Here is a 23867-nt window from a genome sequence, read left to right on the forward strand (position 1 = left end):
CTTTTCTTAATGGCTTACTTTTTTAAACATAAAATTATAGTCCTTTTTAGGCAAGTATCGATGGCCAAGAGCCCCAGTAACTCTGATCTATAACTATCACAAAGGAATTATTTTTTTTAACTCTCCTAATAACTTTTAGAGCCGCTCTTCAGACGTGGCTGGGAATTCTGGTCTTGCTTTTCATTCTGTGTGAAGCAGGTGTTCCCACACGAGATGCTGTGTGTACAGCTGTAGCAAGGAAAGAGTTAAAGAGCTATGCCTATGATAACAAGCCTTTTGTCACAGAGGCAGCGAAGGAAGGAAAAGCTTTGCCTGCTTTCCAGATAGTGCAATCTCCTGCTCTGCTACTTCCAGCAGGGAAACGCGAAAAGAAGTACGTGTTCGCAGAGCTGGTAAGCAGCTATCGAACAGAAAGCAGGGAGAGCTGCCTGCCCCAGCACAGGAGGAACAGCCAACTTGGGAAGAATTTTTGTTCTCGCCGGCAGACCCAGAGTTGAATTTCAGTCTTGATCCAGCATTCAGAGTGGAGCACTTTGGTTGAAGGATTTGCATTGAACCCCTCTGAGGAGACCTAGTGGGGATGGCCAGGGATTTTGCACTTTGCTTAGCCATGGTTCAGTAAAAAGGGAGGGTGGGGGGGGGGTTGAGTCATGAGGGCAACGTGGATATTTTGGGTGCTAATGGGGTTCGCATCGCCTCACGTTGTTGAAGGAAGTGGAACCAACTTGACTTTAGCTGTGTTATTGCCAAAGGACAACACCGTATATCCCTGGGCATGGCCACGGGTCGGGCCGGCCATTGAGTTGGCAATTGAGAGGATCAACAAGAACCAGGACCTGCTCCCCGACATTCACGTCCAGTTTGTGTTTGGAGACACGGGGGGCGAGGATGGGACCTGCTCTGAGATGATGGCGCCCTTGGTGGCGGTTGATCTTAAATTTGCCAATGATCCTAATGTGTTCATCGGTCCGGGGTGCGACTACACCGCTTCTTCCGTGGGAAGGTTCACGGGACACTGGAAGGTGCCGCTGATCACAGCTGGAGCCGCAGCTTTTGGTTTCAACAGGAAAGCCGATATGTACCCTTTAATGACCAGAACTGGTCCTGTCTACACGAAACTCGGGGAGTATGTGGCTCATATCCATGCCCAGTTCAACTGGACCAGCAGGGCTGTGATTGTTTACATGGATGAGCTGCTGGACGACCGGCCGTGCTACTTCACCGTGGAGGGAATTTATATGATGGTTCCAAGTCTTAATAACATGACTATTTTGGACATGTCCTTCAAGAAAAAGGATCTCAGCAACTACACGTCTATAATCGAAGAGATCAAACAGAAGGGCAGAAGTGAGTCAATTAGCGGGTAGAGGAGCTTTCACACAGTTGTTTTAATGATTTAGTTCAGGTGTCTTGGGGAGATTTTAGTTTGATCTGATTGATTAAGTTTTCCAACCTTTCCTCTTGGGGTTTTTTTTCCCATTGCATGTTTACTCTTCTGCTTTTATTGTAGTTCTACCCTATTCCTTTTGTATCCGTGACTCTGTCATTGTCCACGTCATTTGTTTTTAAAATACAATATGTTTTAGATTTAAACTTACATCCCCATTCTATGCTAGGCATTCAATCAAAATTTTAATGAACTTGAAAAACTTGAGCAGTAGGACACGGCATGGCTCGTCCTAGCATTAGGATAGATGGCTTACTTTCCCCTTCCTACGAAAATCAGTTTCTAAACATGCAGTTGTGAGCTAAAAACTTGGAGGGGGGGGTGGAATAGGTTGGCACAGGATGACTTCATCTGAAACCATGGTTTGCAAAAGTTCCAGTGGGTTAAACTCCCTGGATATGTGCTTTTTCTTCCTTCCTCTCCTACTTTTGCTTAGAGGGGATATGATAGAGACTTACAAGATCATAAAGGGCATAGAGAGGGACAGATTCTTCAAACTTTCGAATAATAAAAGAACAAGAGGCATTCGGAAAAGTTGAAAGGGGACAGATTCAAAACCAATGCTAGGAAGTTCTTCTTTACCCAACGTGTGGTGGACACCTGGAATGCGCTTCCAGAGAGTGTAATAGGGCAGAGTATGGTACTGGGGTTCAAGAAAGGATTGGACAATTTCCTGTTGGAAAAGGGGATAAAGGGGTATAGATAGAGGATGACTGCACAGGTCCTGGACCTGTTGGGCCGCCGCGTGAGCGGACTGCTGGGCACGATGGACCTCAGGTCTGACCCAACGGAGGCATTGCTTATGGTCTTATGACAGATGTCAAGAATGCACAGAATGAAGAGTACTAAACTAAACTAAACCTTAGGTTTATATACCGCACCATCTCCGTAGACGCAGAGCTCGGCACGGTTTACAGGATTTAGGATGAGAAAGGAATGACACAGGGGACAGATTTTTCCCCATCCATGCAGGAACTCGATTTCCCTTTCCCCGAGCACCTTGTCGCTGCCCCCGTCCCTGCCTTATTCCCGTAAGCTCTGCCTTAACCGCACAAGCCTCGAACACTTATGATTTTAAAGTGTTTGAGGATAGAGTTTGTAGGAACGGGGCAGGGACAGGAGAAGAACTTGCTGGGACAGGACGGGCAAATGGGTTCCCGCAGGGATGGGAGAAAAAATTTGTCCCCGTGTCATTCTCTAATTTGTACCCCAAAATATCTGTGAAGAGGGAAGGACTAGACTTGCTGAAAGGATTTAATTTTTGTTCTTTGAAATTAGATAGTTTACAGTTGATAACCAAACTAGTAAATATGGTTAAAAGAAAATCTAATGTAATACCCCAGGTAAACAGTATTTAAAATGAGCAAGAGGAGACGCTGGTCTAGGCAAGGCAGCAGCGTTCACATTTCAAGCAGACTTTATATTGGGTCAGAGGACAGACGTTTTACCTCTGAGTAGGAGATGCAATCAATGGATGCTGCTCTTTTCAGTTCAGCTTCACACAAAGTCGACTTTTCCTCTCTTGGGGTGCCGAAGGAGCATAGAATTACGTGTATGAACTGAATTTTCTTAGCTGGGAAGATGGGCTGTCTTTTGTAAACATTGATAAGCAGAGGATTCCTCCACCGGTGGTAAGGGATAGGGATCGAGCTCCATTCATGAGGGGTTTTCCACTGCTTATACAGCATCAAATTTGGAAGGGACTAAATATTTCATAACTCCCTACTGATAAAACTTGAATTTGAATTCTAGATGTAAGTAACTATTCGCCTTTTTTTTCAAATGCAAGCTCAGCGGAATTACTTTGGGATAAACGAGGTCTTTAATTGTGACAAGGGGAGTAGAGAGGGGAAAGGAAACGGGGACTTGTATGCCACCTTTTTGTCACTTTGGCATTTCAAAGCACTGGAGGATTAAGCGACTTGCCCAGGGCCATAAGGAGCAGCGCCAGGATTTGAACTCACGGACCTCTGGGAAGCTTGACCCAGTGCTTGTGTACAGTGTGGTCAGTAAAAGCGGATCTCCAGAGATCGACCAGGTCAAGGTCAGCGGGTTAGGATTAGAAACTAAATGTGTGTGTGTGTGAAATATGATGAATAAAAAGTGTAAGAGGCAAAATATATATTTAATTTTTTTTTGGGGGGGGAGGGGTTAAATTGTACTAAATACAATACTTGTTTTAGCCTTCAAAAGCTTCCTTAGATGAGAATAATATGAGCAAACCAATCAACATATGAGAAGCTCAAACGTGAATTTTGTTTCTCCACCGGTTGGAGGATGTAAATTTAAAAGACATCATTAACATCTCTTCTCATATCAGGCAGCATTATGGGGTAAAGATCTGAAACAATTACTCATGCTTGCGAATACCTATGGGGAATTCAGGAAACACCTAAAAACATATCTGTTCCTAAAGTACGTAGGCAGTTGCATAGCTGATCGCTAAACTTCAACTATGTTAGTAATTCTCAATCTGTAACATTTTTTTTAAATCATTGTAAACCGCATAGAACTTAACGGTCCTGCGGTATATAAACTTATTATTATTAAAAGCTATCGGTGAAACACAAAAGCAATCCAATGAAGTCTCAGGGGGGAAAGATCGGAGCAGGCAGTGAGAATCGGGGAGGGACGGATGGGTGATCGGAAGGTGACGCGGTACTATAATATTATTGGGATCAATTGAAATAAACTTTTAGTGTAGAGGGGGGGGGGATCCTGAACCTCCCAATACTTCTCATTCTGCCTGGCTGACCTGGGAAGAAGATGCAGAAAGGAAATGAGCGTGAAAGATGACATTGAGAAATAAAAAGGGATGAATTGGAAGGGTATACGGAGCTGGCCCAGGATTATGGAATGAAGCTAGCAGCTGAGTGGCTCTGTAAGGGTGGAAGCACAGGGCTGATTTGCTGCTAAGCTTGATCTGGCTGACTTGGCTTTGTGGTTTGTGCCAGATGTGGAGGTAAGAAGGGCTCTTGCGTGCTCACAGCTGCAGACTGTTCTGAATACCGAGGGCTTCCTTACAAGCGTGGCGTACTCATGGCAGTTTCTTCCGTGAGCTGGTTCTCTGTCCTCCCCCCCATCTCCAGGTTGGTCATCAACGTTTTCTAGAAGAAGCCAAGCAGATAAATACGAAGGAACTGGTTTCTTTTGAGATTGAGACACTTCTGTAGCAGGAGATGTTTGGGGAAGGAAAATGAACATATAATGAACCCTTTGTCTTTTCCATTTCCATCTTGTATTAACCTCCTGGCTGGCATCTGGGTAGATGTTTAACAGAAATTACTGGACAGGCTAGTCAGGTCACATTGATCGTCTACTATTTTACTGTGTCCTTAAGGGCATGGGGGGTGAGATTTTTATGCTGTAATTTAGTTTACAGATTTATAACCTAACACTGAGTTATAATTCTGTATGCTTTGGGCATGGCACTTGCGAGAATTGGACCCCCCTTTCCCCTCCCCCCAACACACACATGCACACTTTGAATTATTTAAATATTTATGCCAAAAACTACAATAGTAGTTATTTCCTGGTACCCCCCACCCCATCCCATAGTGAGTAACGACTTATGTATGAGTGAGAGAATGACACGGGGACAAAATTTTCCCGTCTCATCCCGGCGAGTTCTTTTCCTGTCCGTGTCCCATGTCTGCAAGCTCAGTCCTCATCTGCACAAACCTCAAACCCTTTAAAATCCTAAGTAGCCACATTCTAGAGCTCAGATTGTGATGTCATAATGCCTCATTCCACCAATGCCTAAGCTCTGTCCTCATAAGGCAACATTCTAGAGCTCAGATTGTGATGTCATAATGCCTCATTCCACCAATGCCTAAGCTCTGTCCTCATAAGGCAACATTCTAGAGCTCAGATTGTGATGTCATAATGCCTCATTCCACCAATGCCTAAGCTCTGTCCTCATAAGGCAACATTCTAGAGCTCAGATTGTGATGTCATAATGCCTCATTCCACCAATGCCTAAGCTCCGTCCTCATCTGCACAAGCCTCAAATACTTTAAAATCATAAGTATTCGAGGCTTGTGCAGTTAAGGCAGAGCTTACAGGAATGGGTAGGGACAGCAACAAAACTCATGAGACAGGGAAATTGAGTTCCGACGGGGAAAAATTTGTCCCCATGTCATTCTCTAGTATGAGCCTTTCGCAGGAGCTTCCACTCTCATTAGACATTATGGAACTAATGTGAAGGCGTGTAGATCTGCTTATTTGTGGTCTGTCTACTCTTCTGGTTGAGGATGGGCTGGAGTGAGCTTTGACGGAGACTTCGGTAGATGGAATCTAAGCACAGTACCGGGCAGAGCTTTGGGTTTTGGCCCAGAAATAGCTAAGAAGAAGGAAAATTTAAATTAAACCAGTAATTTAAAGAGTAGGTAAGGTTGGGCAGACTGGATGGACCATTCAGGTATTTATCTGCCGTCATCTACTATGTAACTATGTCATAGACACCTGGGGAGTAAACCAGCAGAAACTGGCTTGAAGAGCCAGGGTTGCCATATTTTTCTCGGGGAAACCCCAGACACATGACCCTAGCCCGTTCCACCTCCAGCCCCACTCGGTTCTGGTCTCGCTGCATTCCGCCCCAAGCCTGGATGTGTGTGAAATAATCCACGCATTGCCAGAGGCCCTCCAGATGCAGCCGAAGCTTGTCGGGGCTTTCCAAAACCCAGACAAATGCCAGGTTTTGGAAGGTCCGTCTGGGAGCCTGGACAATCCTCCAAAAAGGGGACATGTCTTAATTTTCCTAGACCAGGAGTGTCCAATGTCGGTCCTCGAGGGCCGCAATCCAGTCGGGTTTTCAGGATTTCCCCAATGAATATGCATGAGATCTATTTGTATGCACTGCTTTCAATGCATATTCATTGGGGAAATCCTGAAAACCCGACTGGATTGCGGCCCTCGAGGACCGACATTGGACACCCCTGTCCTAGATGTCTGGTAAGAGCAAAGGTAAACCTTATGTACCACGACACTGTCTGTGCCCCCAAAATGCACTTCTACATGTATCATGTACAAGTGTAACACCCATAGCAAATTAGGAAAAGCCCTTTTCACGAATGAAAACTCTTTTATATTTTTCCCTCCTGAATGTGAGATGAGGACCATGATGAGCAGGAGTAGGGCTACCATATGGCTCCAGAAAAAGGAGGACGGATTGGGACATCCGGGTTTAACTTCCATTGGTTTCAATAGAAGTAAATTACAGTGGTACCTCGGTTTACGAGTGCACCGGTTTGCGAGTGTTTTGCAAGACGAGCAAAATCGATGCCTTGATTTACGAGCACCCCCCCCTCCGCCAAGATCCGACCCTCCCCCCCGCCACGATTGGGCACCCCCTGCCATGATCCGACCCCCCCCACCATGATTGGGCACCCCCCGCCACGATCCGACCCCCCCGCCACAATTGGGCACCCCCCCGGCCACTTCTTACCCTCATCTGGGCACTCTTGGAGATCGGCCTCCTCGTCTGCTGGGCCTTGAGCATCTGAGCATGCTCAAGGCCTGCGAGTTCACATTCTGAATGTGAACGTGAACTCACAGGCCTTGAGCATGCTCAGATGCTCAAGGCCCAGCAGACGAGGAGGCCGATTTTCAAGAGTGCCCAGATGAGGGTAAGAAGCGGCGGGGGGGTACCCAATTGTGTCGGGGGGGGGGCGGATCATGGCGGGGGGGTGCCTTCGAGGGGAGCAATGCCGGTTCTCGGGGGGGGGGGGGGAACGCATCAAAGCGAGTTTCCATTATTTCCTATGGGGAAACTCGCTTTGATAAACGAGTGTTTTGGATTACAAGCATGCTCCTGGAACGGATTATGCTCGTAATCCAAGGTACCACTGTACTTCTTTTGCTTTCAGTAGAAGTAAAACCCGGATGTCCCAATCCATCCTTTTTCCGGAGCCGTATGATAACCCTAAGCAGGAGTAGCTCAGGCCTCTTTCCTGGCATGGTGTCATTGTGAGCATGTGCTCTTTTTGGTCAGTTACGCTTAGGAAGCGATTATTTGAGTTTTAGCAAAACACATTTTCTATACGGTTCAAACGTGTGGTGGTCCTGAATCCCGGAAGCAGCAAATTTGTGAAACGCTGGCCACCATTGCTGGCACTGCGACAGTTGGTTCAAGACATTGTGGGAGCTAAGAGCCCTTTTCAAGAAATTGTTCAGATTAACGCATAGTGTTTGGCTATTTTCTGTGGAAGTGGTTGTTTTTGAACTTTTGATGTCTGCATTCTCCATGTTGGTGTTCGATACTCATTGAAGGGGAGGAGGCTCAGGCTTTTCCCTTCTTGATGAAAAAAGTGTTTTGAGAGTTTTTCATGCTTTATGTACACAATATAAAAGTTTACTTCTATGCCACAATACTGTTAAGGTCTATGTGGTTTACAAAAGAAAAATAGTTACGATTAAAAAAGGGATCTCAAAGTCCCTCCTTGAGGGCCGCAATCCAGTCAGGTTTTCAGGATTTCCCCAATGATTATGCATTGAAAGCAGTGCATGCACATAGATCCCATGCATAGTCATTGGGGAAATCCTGAAAACCCGACTGGATTGCGGCCCTCAAGGAGGGACTTTGAAACCCCTGGATTAAGTGAAGTTTGTTATCTAAGTACCTAGTAAACAGGTGTGTTTTCAAATGCCTCCTGAATAGTTGATAAGTGCAAGAAGTTGTGATTAGAAGATTTAAATCCTTATCCCAAGAGGCTGCTTGATATGACAAAACATGGCGATGATATCTTTAAAATTTGCACCCTTTGACAGATGGAAAAGTAAATAGTGCATGTGAACGTCTAGAGCAGTTGGGTTTTTCGGAATAGCCCTAGTGAATATGGATGAGAGAGATTTGCATATAATGGAGGTGACAGGCATGCAAATCTGCCCCATGCATGTTCATTAGAGCTATCCTGAAAACCCGATTGGCTGGTGGTCCTCCAGGACAGGGTTGGGAACCACACTACATCCACAAGGAAAGTTCGCTTTCAAGATTCAAGGCACAAAATCCGTCCTCTCCTCCCTGAACCCACAACTAAAACCCTTATCCACGCTTTCATCACCTCGCGCTTAGACTACTGCAACGTACTTCTCTCGGGCCTCCCGTGCACCCGTCCCTCGCCACTTCAATCCGTTCAAAATTCTGCTGCGCGACTCATATTCCGTGAGAGCCGCTATGCTCACATTACCCCTCTCCTCAAGTCACTTCATTGGCTCCCCGTCCATTTCTGAATACAGTTTAAACTCCTCTTGCTGACTTACAAGTGCATTTGCTCTGAAGCCCCCCGATCTCTCCTCACTTATCTAATCTTCTATTTGTGCGTCGCTCATACCTATACAGGCTCAAGGCGACAGTAAAGAGAGGTAAGAGGGGAGAGAAAGAGGAGGTGGATAGGTAAGAGGGAGAGGAAGGGGAGAGAAAGAGGGGAGAGAGGAGGAAGGAAGGAAAGGGAGAGAAGCGAGGGTAAAGGAGAGAGAGGAGGTGGATAAGGAGGAGGAAGGGGAAAGGGAGAGAGAGAAAGAGAAGGAGGGAGAGAGAGGAGGTGGATAGGTAAGAGCGAGAGGAAGGGGAGAGACAAAGAGGGGAGAGAGGAGGAAGGGAAAGGGAGAGAAGAGAGGGTAAAGGAGATTAAATATCGAACAGATTGGTTTTCAGTTTTCTTCAGAAGATGATGTGGCAAGGTTCAGTTCTGTTTTTTTCTGTAAGGCCATTCCAAGTTTTGACTCCTTATCTCCCCACCCCCCCCATGCTCCACCCGTGATCTCTGCTCATCAGGCAAGCCCCTCTTATCTGTGCCATTCTCTTCCACTGCCAACTCGAGACTACATCCCTTCTTTCTTGCAGTGTCCTATGCCTGGAACAGGCTTCCTGAATCAATATCTAATCTAATCTAATCTAAACCTTAAGTTTATATACCGCATCATCTCCATGAGTATGGAGCTCGACACGGTTTACAAGAACTTAAAATAGTAGGAAGAGAAGAAGAAAAAGGATTACATGAACTTATGTGAAGAAGGGAGGAGAAAAAGGGGGGGGGGGGATAGAGTTACTATTTGATGAAAAGCCAGGTTTTCAGTTGTTTGCGGAATAATTGAAGGGAGTCCAGGTTCCGCAGCGGGTTCGTGCTCCGTCCCTGGCAGTGTTCAAATCCAAGTAAAGGCCCACTTTTTTGAAACTGCTTTCAACTCTTAAACTCCTCCTCACTGCTGTCAGATACCTAGACCCGCTATAATCCCCCCAAAACTGAAATGCCCTGTCTAAATTAAATTGTAAGCTCTTCTGAGCAGGGACTGTCTATTGTATGTTAAAATGTACAGCGCTGCACTATAGAAATAATAAATACTAGTAGTAACTGAAAGCTTATTACTTCTCGCAGGCCTTTTATTCAGAATCTGACAGAGCAGATTAAAATAATCATAATAATAAACCGAGATAAATAGGGACTCTTTTTACTCCCTAGCCTGATGTTTTATCCTTTTCCCTTTCCCACACCTCAGATTTCATTGTAATGAACCTCTCGTTCTCGCCTCATGTTTTTATTTGATGTTGGTTGGTTTTGTCCTCGTATTGGTATTAGTTTCTTCCTTAACTCTTCTTTTATATGAGTTTGTAAACCGTTTGGATTTTAACCCTGGTTTTATAGTCGTGAGATATTAAATTGAACTTAAACTTCACGTGGCAACCAACGGAGTTCGCGAGAAAAAAAAAAAGGAGTAACTTGATCAAACTTTTTCAAATTGAAAATAAGTTGGACCGCTGCGTTCTGAATAATACGTAATCTCTACAGATATTTGTGTGTGTGTGTGTGTGTGCCCGCCAAGTAGATAATATTACAATAGTCCAGAAGATTGTACTTATAATCCCTGGAGTTTTCTAGCTAATTCTGTGTTGCCCTTTCAACATTGCCTTCAGCGCATGCTTGCTTTGCTGTAGGGGAAAAAAACCCGATGAACATCTGGAAATGCTCCTGCCTAAGCGCTCCCCTCTGTGTGGCTGAAAGCATGTGTGAACTGTTAGCTGCCCTGAGAGAGGCAACCGGCCAATCGATGCAAGTAAAAGGTCTCGAAAGTTGAAAGTATGGTCCCTAGAGATCCTAAGGGGATACACCAGCGGGCTGGAGGATCTCTATTGTGCATGCTGCGCTCAAGGGAAAACACCTCTTCCTACCACACAGCATCCACGTTCCCCTTAACTGTATCCATGACCTCCTGTTTGTCTGTCTTGCCTGTTTAGATTGGAGGGACTGTTTTCTTACTCTTTGTGACTCTGCATGCATCTGGTAGCGCTATAGAAATAATTCGTAGCAGTAGTAGTGTGAAGAGTTTCGGTCTTTGGGAAGCAGAGCCGAGCTTGTGATGTCATAATGCCTCATTCCACCAATAAGAGCCAACCTCATCAGTGATGTCACAATGGCTTGATTGTCCTGTACTCCCCTCTGCCCTCCAACCCAGTCTGCTGATTAACCCTTCTCCTTAACTGTATCCATGACATCCCATTAGTCTGTTTGGATTGTAAGCTCTTTTGAGCAGGGATTTTCTTTGTGAATCTGTACAGTGCTGCGTGCGTCTGGTAGGGCTATAGAAATAATTCATAGTAGTAGTAGTGGTGTGAAGAGTTTCAGTCTTTGGGAAGTAGAGCCAAGCTTGTGATGTCATAATGCCTCATTCCACCAATAAGAGCCAACCTCATCAGTCATGTCACAATGGCATGATTGTCCTGTACTTCCCTCTGCCCTCCAACCCAGTCTGCTGATTAACCCTTCTCCTTAACTGTATCCATGACATCCCATTTGTCTGTTTGGATTGTAAGCTCTTTTGAGCAGGGACTTTCTTTGTGAATCTGTACAGTGCTGCGTGCGTCTGGTAGCGCTATAGAAATAATTCATAGTAGTAGTGGTGGTGTGAAGAGTTTCAGTCTTTGGGAAGCAGAGCCGAGCTTGTGATGTCATAATGCCTCATTCCACCAATAAGAGACAACCTCATCAGTGATGTCACAATGGCTTGATTGGCCTGTACTCCTTTCTGCGCTCCAACCCAGCCTGCCGGTTAACCCTTCCCCTTAACTGTATCCATGGCATCCTGTTTGTCTGTCTTGCCTGTTTAGATTGTAAGCTCTTTCGAGCAGGGACTGTTTTCTTACTCTTTGTGACTCTGTGCAGCGCTGCGTGTGTCTGGTAGCGCTTTTTATTACAAATAATTAATAGTAGTAATTAATACATAGTAATAATTAAAATTATATATATATATATATAATATAATACTATATATATATATAATATAATACTATATATATAGTATATATATAGTATATATATAATTTTATATATATAGTATATATACTATATATATATATAATATATACTATATATATTATATATATAGTATATATATACTATATATACTATATATATAAAATTATATATATATATACTATATATATTATATATATATATTATATATATACTATATACTATTAATTATTGCTAATATAATTACTACTATACTATAAAATTAATTACTATATACTATATATTGTTATGTATAGTATATAGTATATATATTATATATATATACTATATACTATATATAACAATATATAGTATATAATAATTAATTTTATAGTATAGTAGTAATTATATTAGCAATAATTATATTAGCAATAATTAATAGTAGTAGTAGCTGTTTTAGACCATGTCCCGACCTTACTTTGCCCTGGAATGCACCGTCTGAGCTTGCTTCGTCCGACAGGCGCCTTTGCTAACAAGGTGCCTTATAAGCAGAATGTGGCCCATGGAGAAGGGAGGGGTGGGAAATGCCAGAGAAGGGAGTCCGCCCAGGGCTCATGGGAAACTGACGCCCCCACGGGCTGGATGATTTAATGGGGGAGGGTGTCGGAAGCTGCCAAAGAGAATGGGTACTTCAGGAGATTAAAATCTTTCCTTTGGTACAAAGCGGAAAGATGATATAATTAGCTCTAGTGTGCCTGAATTAAATGGGCTGCAATTAGCCAAAGCTGCGCTGACCTCCCTCCCCTTCCTCTTTGCTGTCATCTCTCAGCCTGAAGCGAATGGTATCAAGATGAAAGGAGGAAGGAGCTACAGAGCACTAATGATCCTTAATCACTTAGGTCACCTTGTATTTCCAGATCTGGCAGTGCTCCTTAACCAGCTGGAGGGTTGGAACCAGAGATGGGGGGGATAAAATTCCACACAAACATTTGGACCTTGCTTCTGGCTGCAATCATTAAAAAAATACAACCAAAAAAAAAAAAAACCAGAGCAAAATCTAATTTTGTGACTTTGTGGTAGTGTAAGTGGTTGTTGGCCTTTTGTACAGTAGATGCAGACGAACAAAGATGGAAAGGGAGATGGAGATAGAGATGGAAGATGGAAGGGAGATGGAGATGGAGATGGAAAGGGAGATGGAGATGGAGATAGAGATGGAAGATGGAAGGGAGATGGAAGATGGAAGGGAGATGGAAGATGGAAGGGAGATGGAAAGGGAGATGGAGATAGAGATGGAAGATGGAAGGGAGATGGAGATAGAGATGGAAGATGGAAGGGAGATGGAAGATGGAAGGGAGATGGAAGATGGAAGGGAGATGGAGAGGGTGTTATAGGACAGAGTACGGTATTGGGGTTCAAGAAGAGATTAGACAATTTCCTGAAGGAAAAGGGGATAGAAGGGTATAGATAGAGGATTACTATACAGGTCCTGGACCTGATGGGCCGCCGTGTGAGCGGACTGCTGGGCGTGACGGACCTCTGGTCTGACCCAGCAGAGGCACTGCTTATGTTCGTATGTTAAAACTGAGGAGTTTCAGGCGCTCTGTATGCCTCATCCAGCTGCCTTCTCGTACTACAGAGCATGGGGATCTTCTGGTTTTGATGCAGAGTTTTGCATTTCCATGTTTGCTTAGGTTTAAAGATTTTTGCCGGTATTAAGGCCAGTCCTTAAACCTGGCTCTCGGATGAGAGTCCTTCGTATGCCAGGCGAGATGCTAGCTGGCTTCTGCCCTTGCTTCTTTTTGCCTGACAGATGTACCTGATCAGCTGGGAGATCCGCCGTGGCTTGCACACCCGTTTGGGGTACCGTACGGAGAGTTGCCCTTGAGAAAGCTCTCTGTGTCTAGAAATAAGCACACCCCTTTGGGGATCACTGTGGAGCGTGTCCGTGAGAAAGCTCCCTCTTGTTTTTGTTTTAATATCGGCATGCCAGGGTCCAGACATGCCACCCTATTTCTGCCGATAACATTGATGGAATTTGTTCCTGCAAAATAATAGGTTGAGATCCGGCACAAAATTTGGGCTGGTCAGGACTGGGTGGTGTGTAAAGTTATCTGCACGTCAGGCCTGCTGACCACCTTTGTCCATCTAGAAGGGAGATACGCTTTAAGCGTGATCAGGGGTGTTGTCCCACAGCATCACGCTTTTCCCTAAATTAGAAACATAGAAAGATGACGGCAGAAAAGGGCCACAGCCCATCAAGTCTGCCCACTCTACTGACCCACCCCATTGAGTCTGAGTGCTAGTGACCTAGTTCCTTAACTTGACCCTCGTAGGGATCCCACGTGGATGTCCCATTTATTCTTAAAGTCGAGCACGCTGGTGGCCTTGACCACCTGCACTGGAAGTTTGTTCCAGTGATCTACCACCCTTTCTGTGAAGAAATACTTCCTGGTGTCACCACTAAATTTCCCTCCTCTGAGTTTGAGCGGGTGCCCCCTTGTGACCGAGGGTCCCTTGGGAACGAATATGTCGTTTTCCACCTCGACGCGACCTGTGACGTACTTAAATGTCTCATTCATGTCACCCCTTTCCCTGCGCTCCTAGAGTCTAGAGTATAGAGCTGCAATTTGCCCAGTCTTTCTTCGTAGGAGAGACCCTTGAGTCCGGAGACCATCTTAACATAGTAGATGACGGCAGATAAAGACCCGAATGGTCCATCCAGTCTGCCCAACCTGATTCAATTTAATTTTTTTTTTTTTTTTTCTTCTTAGCTATTTCTGGGCGAGAATCCAAAGCTTTACCCTATACTGTGCTTGGGTTCCACCTGCCAAAATCTCTGTTAAGACTTACTCCAGCCCATCTACACCCTCCCAGCCATTGAAGTCCTCCCCTGCCCATCCTCCACCAAACGGCCATATACACACACAGACCGTACAAGTCTGCCCAGTAACTGGCCTAGTTCAATCTTTAATATTATTTTCTGATTCTAAATCTTCTGTGTTCATCCCACGCTTCTTTGAACTCAGTCACAGTTTTACTCTCCACCACCTCTCTCGGGAGCGCATTCCAGGCATCCACCACCCTCTCCGTAAAGTAGAATTTCCTAGTGGCCTAGTGGCCATCCGCTGGACCGACTCGGCTCGAAGCACATCTGGCGTGCGCGTCACTTGCTTACGAAAGAGACTTGTCAGGCCCATCAGGAAAGACCCTGGACCTAAAAAGATTGCAGACACTTTCAAAATACTGCTGTTAAAATATTGGGTCGTAAAAAGACATTTGATAAGAGTAACGTCACGCTATCTGCAATTTAATTGGTTACCAATCTTTTATAGAACTCGTTTTAAGACCTTAGAGGTCTTTTACTAAGGCATGCTAGCTAACGAACCCGTTATATTCTACGGACGCGTTGGCATTTAGCATGTGCTAATTTGGTTAGCGAACTTTAGTAAAAGACCCCCTTAATTTTGACACAAAGAGCTTTTTTACTTGCAGCAACCAGGTTACTTGCATTTTTTGACCATCCCTTATGCGCCGTCAAGAATTTTGAGGTCTATTCAAGATCATGGATTAGCCCTTCCATCGGCAAATAGGACAAAATGGGAATCTTCTAGAAAGAAAGCTTTTTATTTTATTGCTCCGTTTTTATGGAAGAAAATATTAAGGCTTTTAAAACGTTGTTGAAAACCCATTTGTTTCAAGAAGCATTTGGAGCTGATTCCGTTTCTTCTGATTTAATTCATATATATTAGAGGAATCGTGTCTGTTATCAGATATCCTGTCATTTTTAACATCAGTACAAGAGAGAGGTTTTAAATTGTATCTACGGTATATTTGTAAGCTCTTGTGTGTATGTTTTAATAATAATAATAATAACTTTATTCTTGTATACCGCAATACCATGGAAGTTCAATGCGGTTAACAATAGAAGAGACTGTACATTTACAGCGATGATACATATTACAGTGTTGTTACATTTACAGCGAAGTTACATAAATAGTAGTAATAAAAAGGCATATACTAAGGAAGAGACAGTACGTATATAGCGATGTTACATGTTATAGCGGTGGTAAATGGAGGCAATGAAAAGTCAGGGCAATTAGATAAAACAGAGATTGAGAAAGAGAGGCCATAGTGGCTTGGGAGGGGGGCGTAGTCAGAGGGAATGGAGGCATGTCGAGGTCAGGAGGGTGCAGGGAAGGAGGGAAGGCAGCGTTAGCGGAATTTGTCGAAGAGGTAGGTTTTTAGTGACTTCCTGAACAGGTGGTAGGGCGGGGAGTTGGAGATGAGGGCGGTAAGGCAATTGTTCCATTTGCCCGCTTGGCAAATGGAACAATTGCCTTAGGTCTTTCCTGTACTAAACGGAGTTCTTTTCTTAAAATTTTGTATTTTTGTATACCGCTTGGACTTGTCTTAAGAACAAGCGGTATAACAAGTTTTAATTAAACATAAAAAGACCAGGAGAAACCCCCCCCCCCTCCCCCAATCCAAATCGAACAAACCAACACAGCGGAGAAGATGCTGGGGTGACATTTTATTCAACAAATCATAAAATCCTTTGCGATGGTTTCCGTCTTCCTTGCCAGAGTACGTCGTTCAAACCTGATTTATTCAGTAAAGGCTCCTTAGGCAGGCCATAGGCCGAAACGTGTGTGTCGAGCCATCGCACAAGATTTTATGACCTGTTGAATAAGATTGCACACCAGCCTCATCTCCATTATGTTGGTTTGGTTAATAAAACGTAAGACATTACCCTGGGGGTGCAGGTGGCATTCTACTGTCTGGCGGCAGCGTTCACGGAGGAGGTGTGGAAACGTAAGCTCTAGCTCAAATGGACTTGACACAGTGACAGATGAAGGTTCTGTCCTGCTCTGTATCCATCCATCACATGTCATTAGGGAGCAGTGCAATGAAGCATTTTGGCAATCCTCCCACAAAAGAACGCAACAGCCTCCTGTGCTTCCTGTTTCTCTCTCTCTCTCTCCGGTGTCAGCTCTTTAATTATTATTATTTTTTTTTTTTTTTGCTGTTTTAAGTCAAATAATAAACCTCTGTAATAAGAGAGCACAGTCCAGCTGGTGACGTGGCAGACATATAGGGAAACTTCCTTCTCGCATTTGTAGATTCAGGAATTCAAGATGGCGACAGCGCCTTGGGCTTTAAAGATGGTTTTGAGCCAGAATTCTCATTTTCTTCTCTGTTTTCCTAAATTGAATGGGGGAAGTGAAGGAGCACTTGAGGTTTCCCTGAGGCCTTCGCTTCCCTGACTAGGCCCAATGAACCCTTTTGACATATGGCAGTATCTGCGCTACCGTGTCTACCGCCTCCTCCTACTATTTATCACTTGTATAGTGTGAAAGGCCGTACGCAGTGCTGTACATTTTGACGTTTAACAGACAGTCCCTGCTGAGAAGAGCCTCAGATCTAACTTGGACAGACAGACATGACATATAGGGTTAAGAATGCGGAACCCAAGGTGAAAGGAGTTAGAAGTCGAAAGCAGTCTCGAAGAGGCGGGCTTTTAACTGGGCCTTGAACATTGCCCGAGACGAAGCCCGCCGTAGGGATTCGGGCAGTTTGATATTTTCCGACTGTGTTGTAATTTAAAAAAAAAGGGGAGCTCAGCAACAATTGAGAATGAAATGCCAGCATTTTCCCATTCGCCGATTCTCTTTTGTGCAAGAGACTCTTTTTGGTTTTATTGGACACAGTTCTAATTCTTGGTGCTATGATTAGGACACTATATTGATTTATATTTAGGCCTCATTTCCAGCAGTAGACTGTGTGCGGGCTAAAGTTTTGGTTTTGATGCCGTCTTCCCTGTGGTGTGCCGAAGCAGACATTTGGTCCTTTTGAAAATACTGCTGGAAGGTTTCTTAACTTGCGGTCTTCATTTGAACGTTATTACGCTGATTGGCACTGGTAGACAGATGGTGTTCCATTCTTAAGAAGTTGAGTATTTGTCTGTGTTGAATAGTAGAATCCATTTTTTTTTCTCTTCTATGAGGCTTATTTTCAATATTTATTTAGTCCTCCCCAGGAGCCCAGAATAGGTTATAAGGATATATACACAAAGTTTTCAGGAACAGAGATACGTACATTACAGAGTCGATAACATGCTACAGGGTCAAAACACAAAGCTGTAGAATCAATAACTTACAACTTATAGAGAATGTGACTAAGAATGGTCATACTTTGCAGAATCTAAGAAAATGAAACCATAGAGTCACGAATGGGTATCAACATATCTGCAGTGAATGGTAGAAGAACTGGTTAGCAGGCACAGGTGTTCTGAGGTATTGAAGCAAGGTCTGTCAAAGTTTGAGACCAGAATTGATCCAGTCCATGAAAAGAAGCATCTTTACTGCTTTCCGGAAGGTTAGTAGGTAATCAATTGCCCTAATGGCAGGAGGGAGTTGATTCCATAATTTAAGTATGCTATAGGAATATGATCGCTTTCGGGCTGTCTCCTGGTAGAGAGTGGGAAGGCAGGGAACTGCTTTACATAGTCAAGCTTTGGAAACGTTCTAGCAGCAATGGAAGAAGTTTCTCCATCACCTACACCAGTGACACTTCCAGTAGAGAAACTCCAAGGAACATAGTGGTGGATAGGTTTGGAGCTGTGGAAGGAGCACCAGCCCTGGATTTGACCGTTTACCATGGCTGTGGATGGGGTTAGTTGATGGATCTGCCATAGGACGAGCCATGGACCCAGAGAAAGCCATCATTGCTTGATTTGGGGGCTTAATACATGCACTGAAGGCAGAGCCACTGCAAGTCTAATGGTGGCTTTCTTGTGTGAGAATGGAAGGCGGGTGGTTTCCCCCCGGGAAAAGTAGCTGTGCAAACATGGCTGGCCATAACTAATTTGAAGGGACTTATGCCTGGTGGAGAGGCATAAGGCTTCGAAGGATGACATTTTGCATTTTCTGGCTGGGTAGTGAAATCAAACGGCAAAATCAGAGACTGGAAGAAATGAAGTCGTTTTCACAGAGAAAGCTGTTCTGGGCTTCAGTTCCTTGTGATGTTTGTAGAAACCACTTCTCTGGCAGAATGTGGAAAATTAAAAAAATAAGGTATAAGAATCTTAGATTGAGAGCACTTTCCTAAATTAATTTCTCTCTCTCTTTCTGCTCTTGACCTTTGTGTTAACTAACATACAAAATTCCACACCAGCAGCTGAGCAACCTAAATCTGTTCTACTTCCGCTCTCGTATCGAGCCCTTAAAAATGATCTATTCTTGTGATTGTTGGACTGAAATCACCAGCTCGAGGGATTGCTTTACCCTGAAGAGCTGTTTATATTTGGTCTGGTTTTAAATATGTAGTAACCTAATCTTTTAGCTATTCCTGTTCTATATTTTCCATCTGTTACATTTAATATTATAATCGTAGCGATCATTTAAAATGTACTCAGCTTGCAGTATTACTGTCTCTGGTCTGTCCAACATAGTGCAATGTTTTGGAAGTTATCTGCATCAGGGGCACACGTTATTCTCGCTTTAGTCCTTTGTTATATGTCTTCAACTGCTTTCAAACTGGGGGGGGGGGGGGGTGGAAATTGACACACTGACCAAAAATGTGGACACAGAGGATCTAGAATCAGAAAATAATATTAAAAATTGAACTAAGGCCAGTACTGGGCAGACTTGCACGGTCTGTGTCTGTATATGGCCGTTTGGTGGAGGATGGGCTGGGGAGGGCTTCAATGGCTGGGAGGGTGTAGATGGGCTGGAGTAGGATTTAACAGAGATTTCGGCAGTTGGAACCCAAGCACAGTACTGGGTAGCGCTTTGGATTCTTGCCCAGAAATAGCTAAAAATAAAAAAATTTAAATTGAATCAGGTTGGGCAGACTAGATAGACCATTCGGGTCTTTATTTGCTGTCATCTACTATGTTACTATGTAATAAACAGTACTTAAGGGAGAGACAGGGGGGCATGCTGCAACAGAGAGAGGCAGGCAGAGGGCCATGGAGAGACACAGACAGAAAGAATGACAAACAGACAGGGGGCCAGAGAGACAGCCAGAGGCCAAAGAGAGAGATAGATACAAAGAAAAAAAAGACAGACAGCGGCCAAGGAGAGAGAGAGACAGAAAGAAAGACAGACAGCAGCCAAGGAGAGAGAGAGATAAAATAACAGACAGCGGCCAAGGAGAGAGACAGAAAGAAAGACAGACAGACACAGGGGCCAAGGAGAGAGAGAGAAACAGAAAGAAAGAAAGAAACACAGACAGACAGCAGCCAAGGAGAGAGAGAGAGACAAAGAAAGCGCTACTGCTGGACAGGGGGAGCAGATAAGGGGTGGTGGTGGACAGCCGAGGAGAGAGAAAGACGGATAGACGCACACATCTATTTTAGCACCCGTTAATGTAACGGGCTTAAAGACTTGTAAAGTATATAAAGCATGAAAGAAAACATTTTTCATCAAGAAGGAAAAAAGCCTGAGATTCCCCATCAATGATTATTATTGCCTTGTTTCCAGGACTCTCCAGCCCTAAGGAAGACCCTTTTATAATTTACGGTCAAAAGGTTTTCCTGTGATATGTTGGTTCGTAAAGACCTTTTTCCTGCTTCCTTGTGATTGAGGCGCAGATGTCAGGCAGGATTAACCCTTTGGTGGGCTCTAGTTAAAAAGCCTATTGGGTCCCTCACTGTAGTATAAATACATTTTAAAACTCCCACAAGTGTGTGCTTTGGGGGGGGGGGGGGCTTTCTAGTGAGGACTGATGAAGATGGCGGCTTAGGTGTGAAGCTCCTGGTTATTCAGTTTGAATATATGGCCCTGGTTTTAGTTTATGCCCGAGATTGTAATTTTTCTGAGGCGGCTGACAGGCTATGGCTGTGATGGCGTTGAAACCGCCAAGACAGGAGTCTAGAGGTTCACTACCAGCAAGTAAACGGTCCAAATCACAACTTGCCTTGCCTGTCGGCAGCTTCACAAGAGAGCCTTGGAACTACATTGCAGTATATTGTGTAAGAGCCGCTTAGTACGAAACACCTCTTGCGCAATAATCCCGTGGCGCTGGCAGATCTTAGGTCCGAGTTGACTAATATGTAGGCGCAGATGGGAAAGGCGACAGAAATTTGCTGCGCTGACTGAGATCATTTTGTCCTCGATGCAGCGGAGGTTAAAGCAGATTGATGTGTTCCAAAAAGAGGCGGCGTGTCTATCAAATCATGGGAGGAGGAGCAACCTGGGGGGGGTGGAGAGTGTGGCGCAGTGGTTAAAACTACAACCTCAGCACCCTGGGGTTGTGGGTTCAAACCCCCGCTGCTCCTTGTGACCCTGGCCAAGTCACTTAACCCCCCCATTGCCCCAGGTACACTAGATAGATTGTGAGCCCACCAGGACAGACAGGGGAAAATGCTTGAGTACCTGGATAAATTCATGTCAACCATTCTGAGCTCCCCTGGGAGAACAGCATAAAAAATTGAACAAATAAATAGTGTGACAAGTTTCAGCCTCTGATAACCAGAGCTGGTATTGTGACATCATAATGCCTCATTCCACCAATGCCTGAGAGCCAACCTCAGCAGTGATGTCACAATGGCTTCATTGACCTGTACTTGGCTGAATTCTACTACATTTTGGTTTCTAGAGTGGTGCAGTGGTTAAGCTACAGCCTCAGCACCCTGGGGTTGTGGGTTCAAACCCCCGCTGCTCCTTGTGACCCTGGGGAAGTCACTTAATACCCCCATTGCCCCAGGTACATGAGATAGATTGTGAGCTCACCAGGACAGACTTACCTATGAGGCTGTGACTTTCCAGCTTTGAGCAAGAGAAATGGGGTGTTGATAGTTGCAAGGAAGCAGTTGCAAAATGAAATCCTTTCTCAGGCTTCTGATAGAGAAGGAAGATGGAGGAGGGGTTGAATTCGTTTTTGTGAACGGTTATGCTCCTAATGTGGATTTACCTGGGGTTTTTTTTCCAGGACATAGTTCACCAAGCAAGGGGAGTGGGCGCAGCTTTATAATGTGGGTGAAGATTTTAATCGGATACGAGATGTTTGTTCCATTGGAGAAGCAGTCAACAAGCTCGAGGCAGCTGACAAGAGCCAGTTAGGCAACTGCCTGTGTTAGTCTGAAATTGGGTTTAGTGTAGGGTTAACAGATGTCTGGATTTACCCAGGCATGTTCTCTATTTAGAAGCACTTTGTCCGGGTTTTGAGAAACTTCCACGAACGGTGACATCATCTTTGTACCATCGGAAAATACGAAGAAATAATAGGGTTTAAACAAAATAACATCTCTCCAGATTTACAAGGACTTGGGCTCCTCTTGATGCATTCTGTAAGGCTTTAAAAGTCCATTTCATTTGACTCCTTTATATCTCTGATTTTAGTTTCAAGTTTAAAGTTTAATAGGTTTTTTGATTAATCGCTTAATCATACTTCTAAGCGATGTACAGTTTAAAATTACATTTGTTGGGTGACAATACAATAAATAAAAATACTTTAAAAAGTACAGAATTACAATCTATTTAACATACTCATAACATTAGGTAAGAGGGAATGAAATACAAATCTTTAAAGTAAAGAGAAAACATTAAGGGAACATACAGAAGGTTAACAAAATAACAAAGTATAATAAGATAACATTTAACCCTTTCAGGACCATAAGGATCGTAGGCCAATTTTTGTGGTTTTGACGACATTTTTATGGTAAAAAGGGCTTGCAGATGCCAAAAAATTGATTTTTTTTGTGAAATATCATTATTTTTTTTTTAAAAAAATCACACTTCTGGCTTATGGACAGTGTGGCAAGTGAATCTTCTCGTCAATCTGGCAACGATGCTAATGAATGAATGTCGGAACCAGTTTGTTTACATAAAGGCAGTATCATATGGAATCCGTACATATCAAATTTAGAACTGTAGACTATCCCAATCAAAATTTATAGGATTTTAAAGTTATGGGACAAATATGTCCCTTGGTCCTGAAAGGGTTAATGGGGTTATAGGATATTAAAATTAGTTTTCAAAGGCATCCTTGAAAAGAAATGTTTTTAAGTTACTTTTAAATTTTCCGAATTCCTGTTCTTCCCTTAAAAATATTGGAAGGGCGTTCCAAGTCTGTGGTGCAGTAACTGAAAAAATAAATCGCCGTCTTGTATTTATAATTTTCAACGAAGGAATAGTCAATAGGTTTTGTTCATTAGATCTTAAAGTTCTCTTTACAGAATATGGAATTAATAATTTAAATAAGAAAGCAGGAGTCTTATTATAGAGGGTTTTGAAAGTAATTATACAAAGTTTATACGTTATTCTGTGAATAACTGGAAGCCAGTGTGCATTTTTAAGAAGAGGTGTTACATGGTCAAACTTTCTAGATTTGGTTATATGCTTAATTGAGGCATTTTGTATAATTTGAAGACGTTTTATTTCATGTAACGCAATTCCTTTGAAAAGAGAGTTGCAATAGTCGATTTTAGATTTGTGAGTTTGCAGCTTACTAATGTATTGATATTGGTTTTTGCTTTTATTATTTTGTTGTATATTTTTTTAAAAGTTTCAATCAAATGTTGATACTAAAAAAAAAATAAAAATAAATGTATTTTCAGTCTACTTTTAAACGAGGTAAGGTAAGGGTCTTGGCGGACAAACTCGGGTAATGTATTCCAGGGATAGGGGGGCAGCTAGATGAAAGGAAGAAAGTCTGGAATTGGCATTGGAGGAGAAGGGTAACGCTAAGAGCGGCTTATCTGAGGAACAGGGTTCTCTGGGAGGTGTATGAGGAGAGATATTGAGGGGCAGCAGAATGAACACACTTGTAGGTCAGCAATAGGAGCTTGGGAGTCAGTGAAGTAATTTAAGGAGAGGGGTGACATACGTGCAGCGAGGTTGGTAGAAGATGAGCCGTGGAGCAGAGTTTTGCACGGATTGCAGGGGAGACCAGTCAGAAGTAGATTGCAGTAATCTAAGCCTGAGGTTACGAGAGCGTGGACAACGGTCTGGGTAGTGTGCTCAGAGAAGAGGGGGGCGAATTTTGGTGGTGACGTAGAGAGAGAAGCGGCAGACCTTGGCAGTTTGTCGGGCGTGCGTAGAAAATGAGGTCGGCATCGAAGGCGACTCCAAGGTTGCGCGCAGAGGAGACTGGAACGATGACAGCATTATTTACCGAGACAGAAACAGAGAAACATGACGGCAGATAAAGGCCCAACTAGTCTGCCCATCCGCAGTAAGCCATTATCTCTT

At 43.8% G+C, this 23867-nt stretch overlaps 1 protein-coding gene across 1 annotated transcript in view; it reads left to right on the forward strand.

The window, feature by feature from the left end:
- The first annotated feature begins 655 nt into the window (after window positions 1-655).
- The window catches only part of NPR1 (natriuretic peptide receptor 1), a 118702-nt gene continuing 95490 nt past the window's right edge, over window positions 656-23867 (forward strand). The window contains exon 1 of the mRNA XM_033924395.1: window positions 656-1347. Within this exon, the coding sequence (XP_033780286.1) occupies window positions 681-1347 (667 nt within the window). The 5' untranslated portion in view covers window positions 656-680. The remainder of the gene's footprint in view (window positions 1348-23867) is intronic.

This window comes from Geotrypetes seraphini, chromosome 16, assembly GCF_902459505.1.
Source record: "Geotrypetes seraphini chromosome 16, aGeoSer1.1, whole genome shotgun sequence".
Classification (NCBI taxonomy): Eukaryota; Metazoa; Chordata; class Amphibia; order Gymnophiona; family Dermophiidae; genus Geotrypetes; species Geotrypetes seraphini.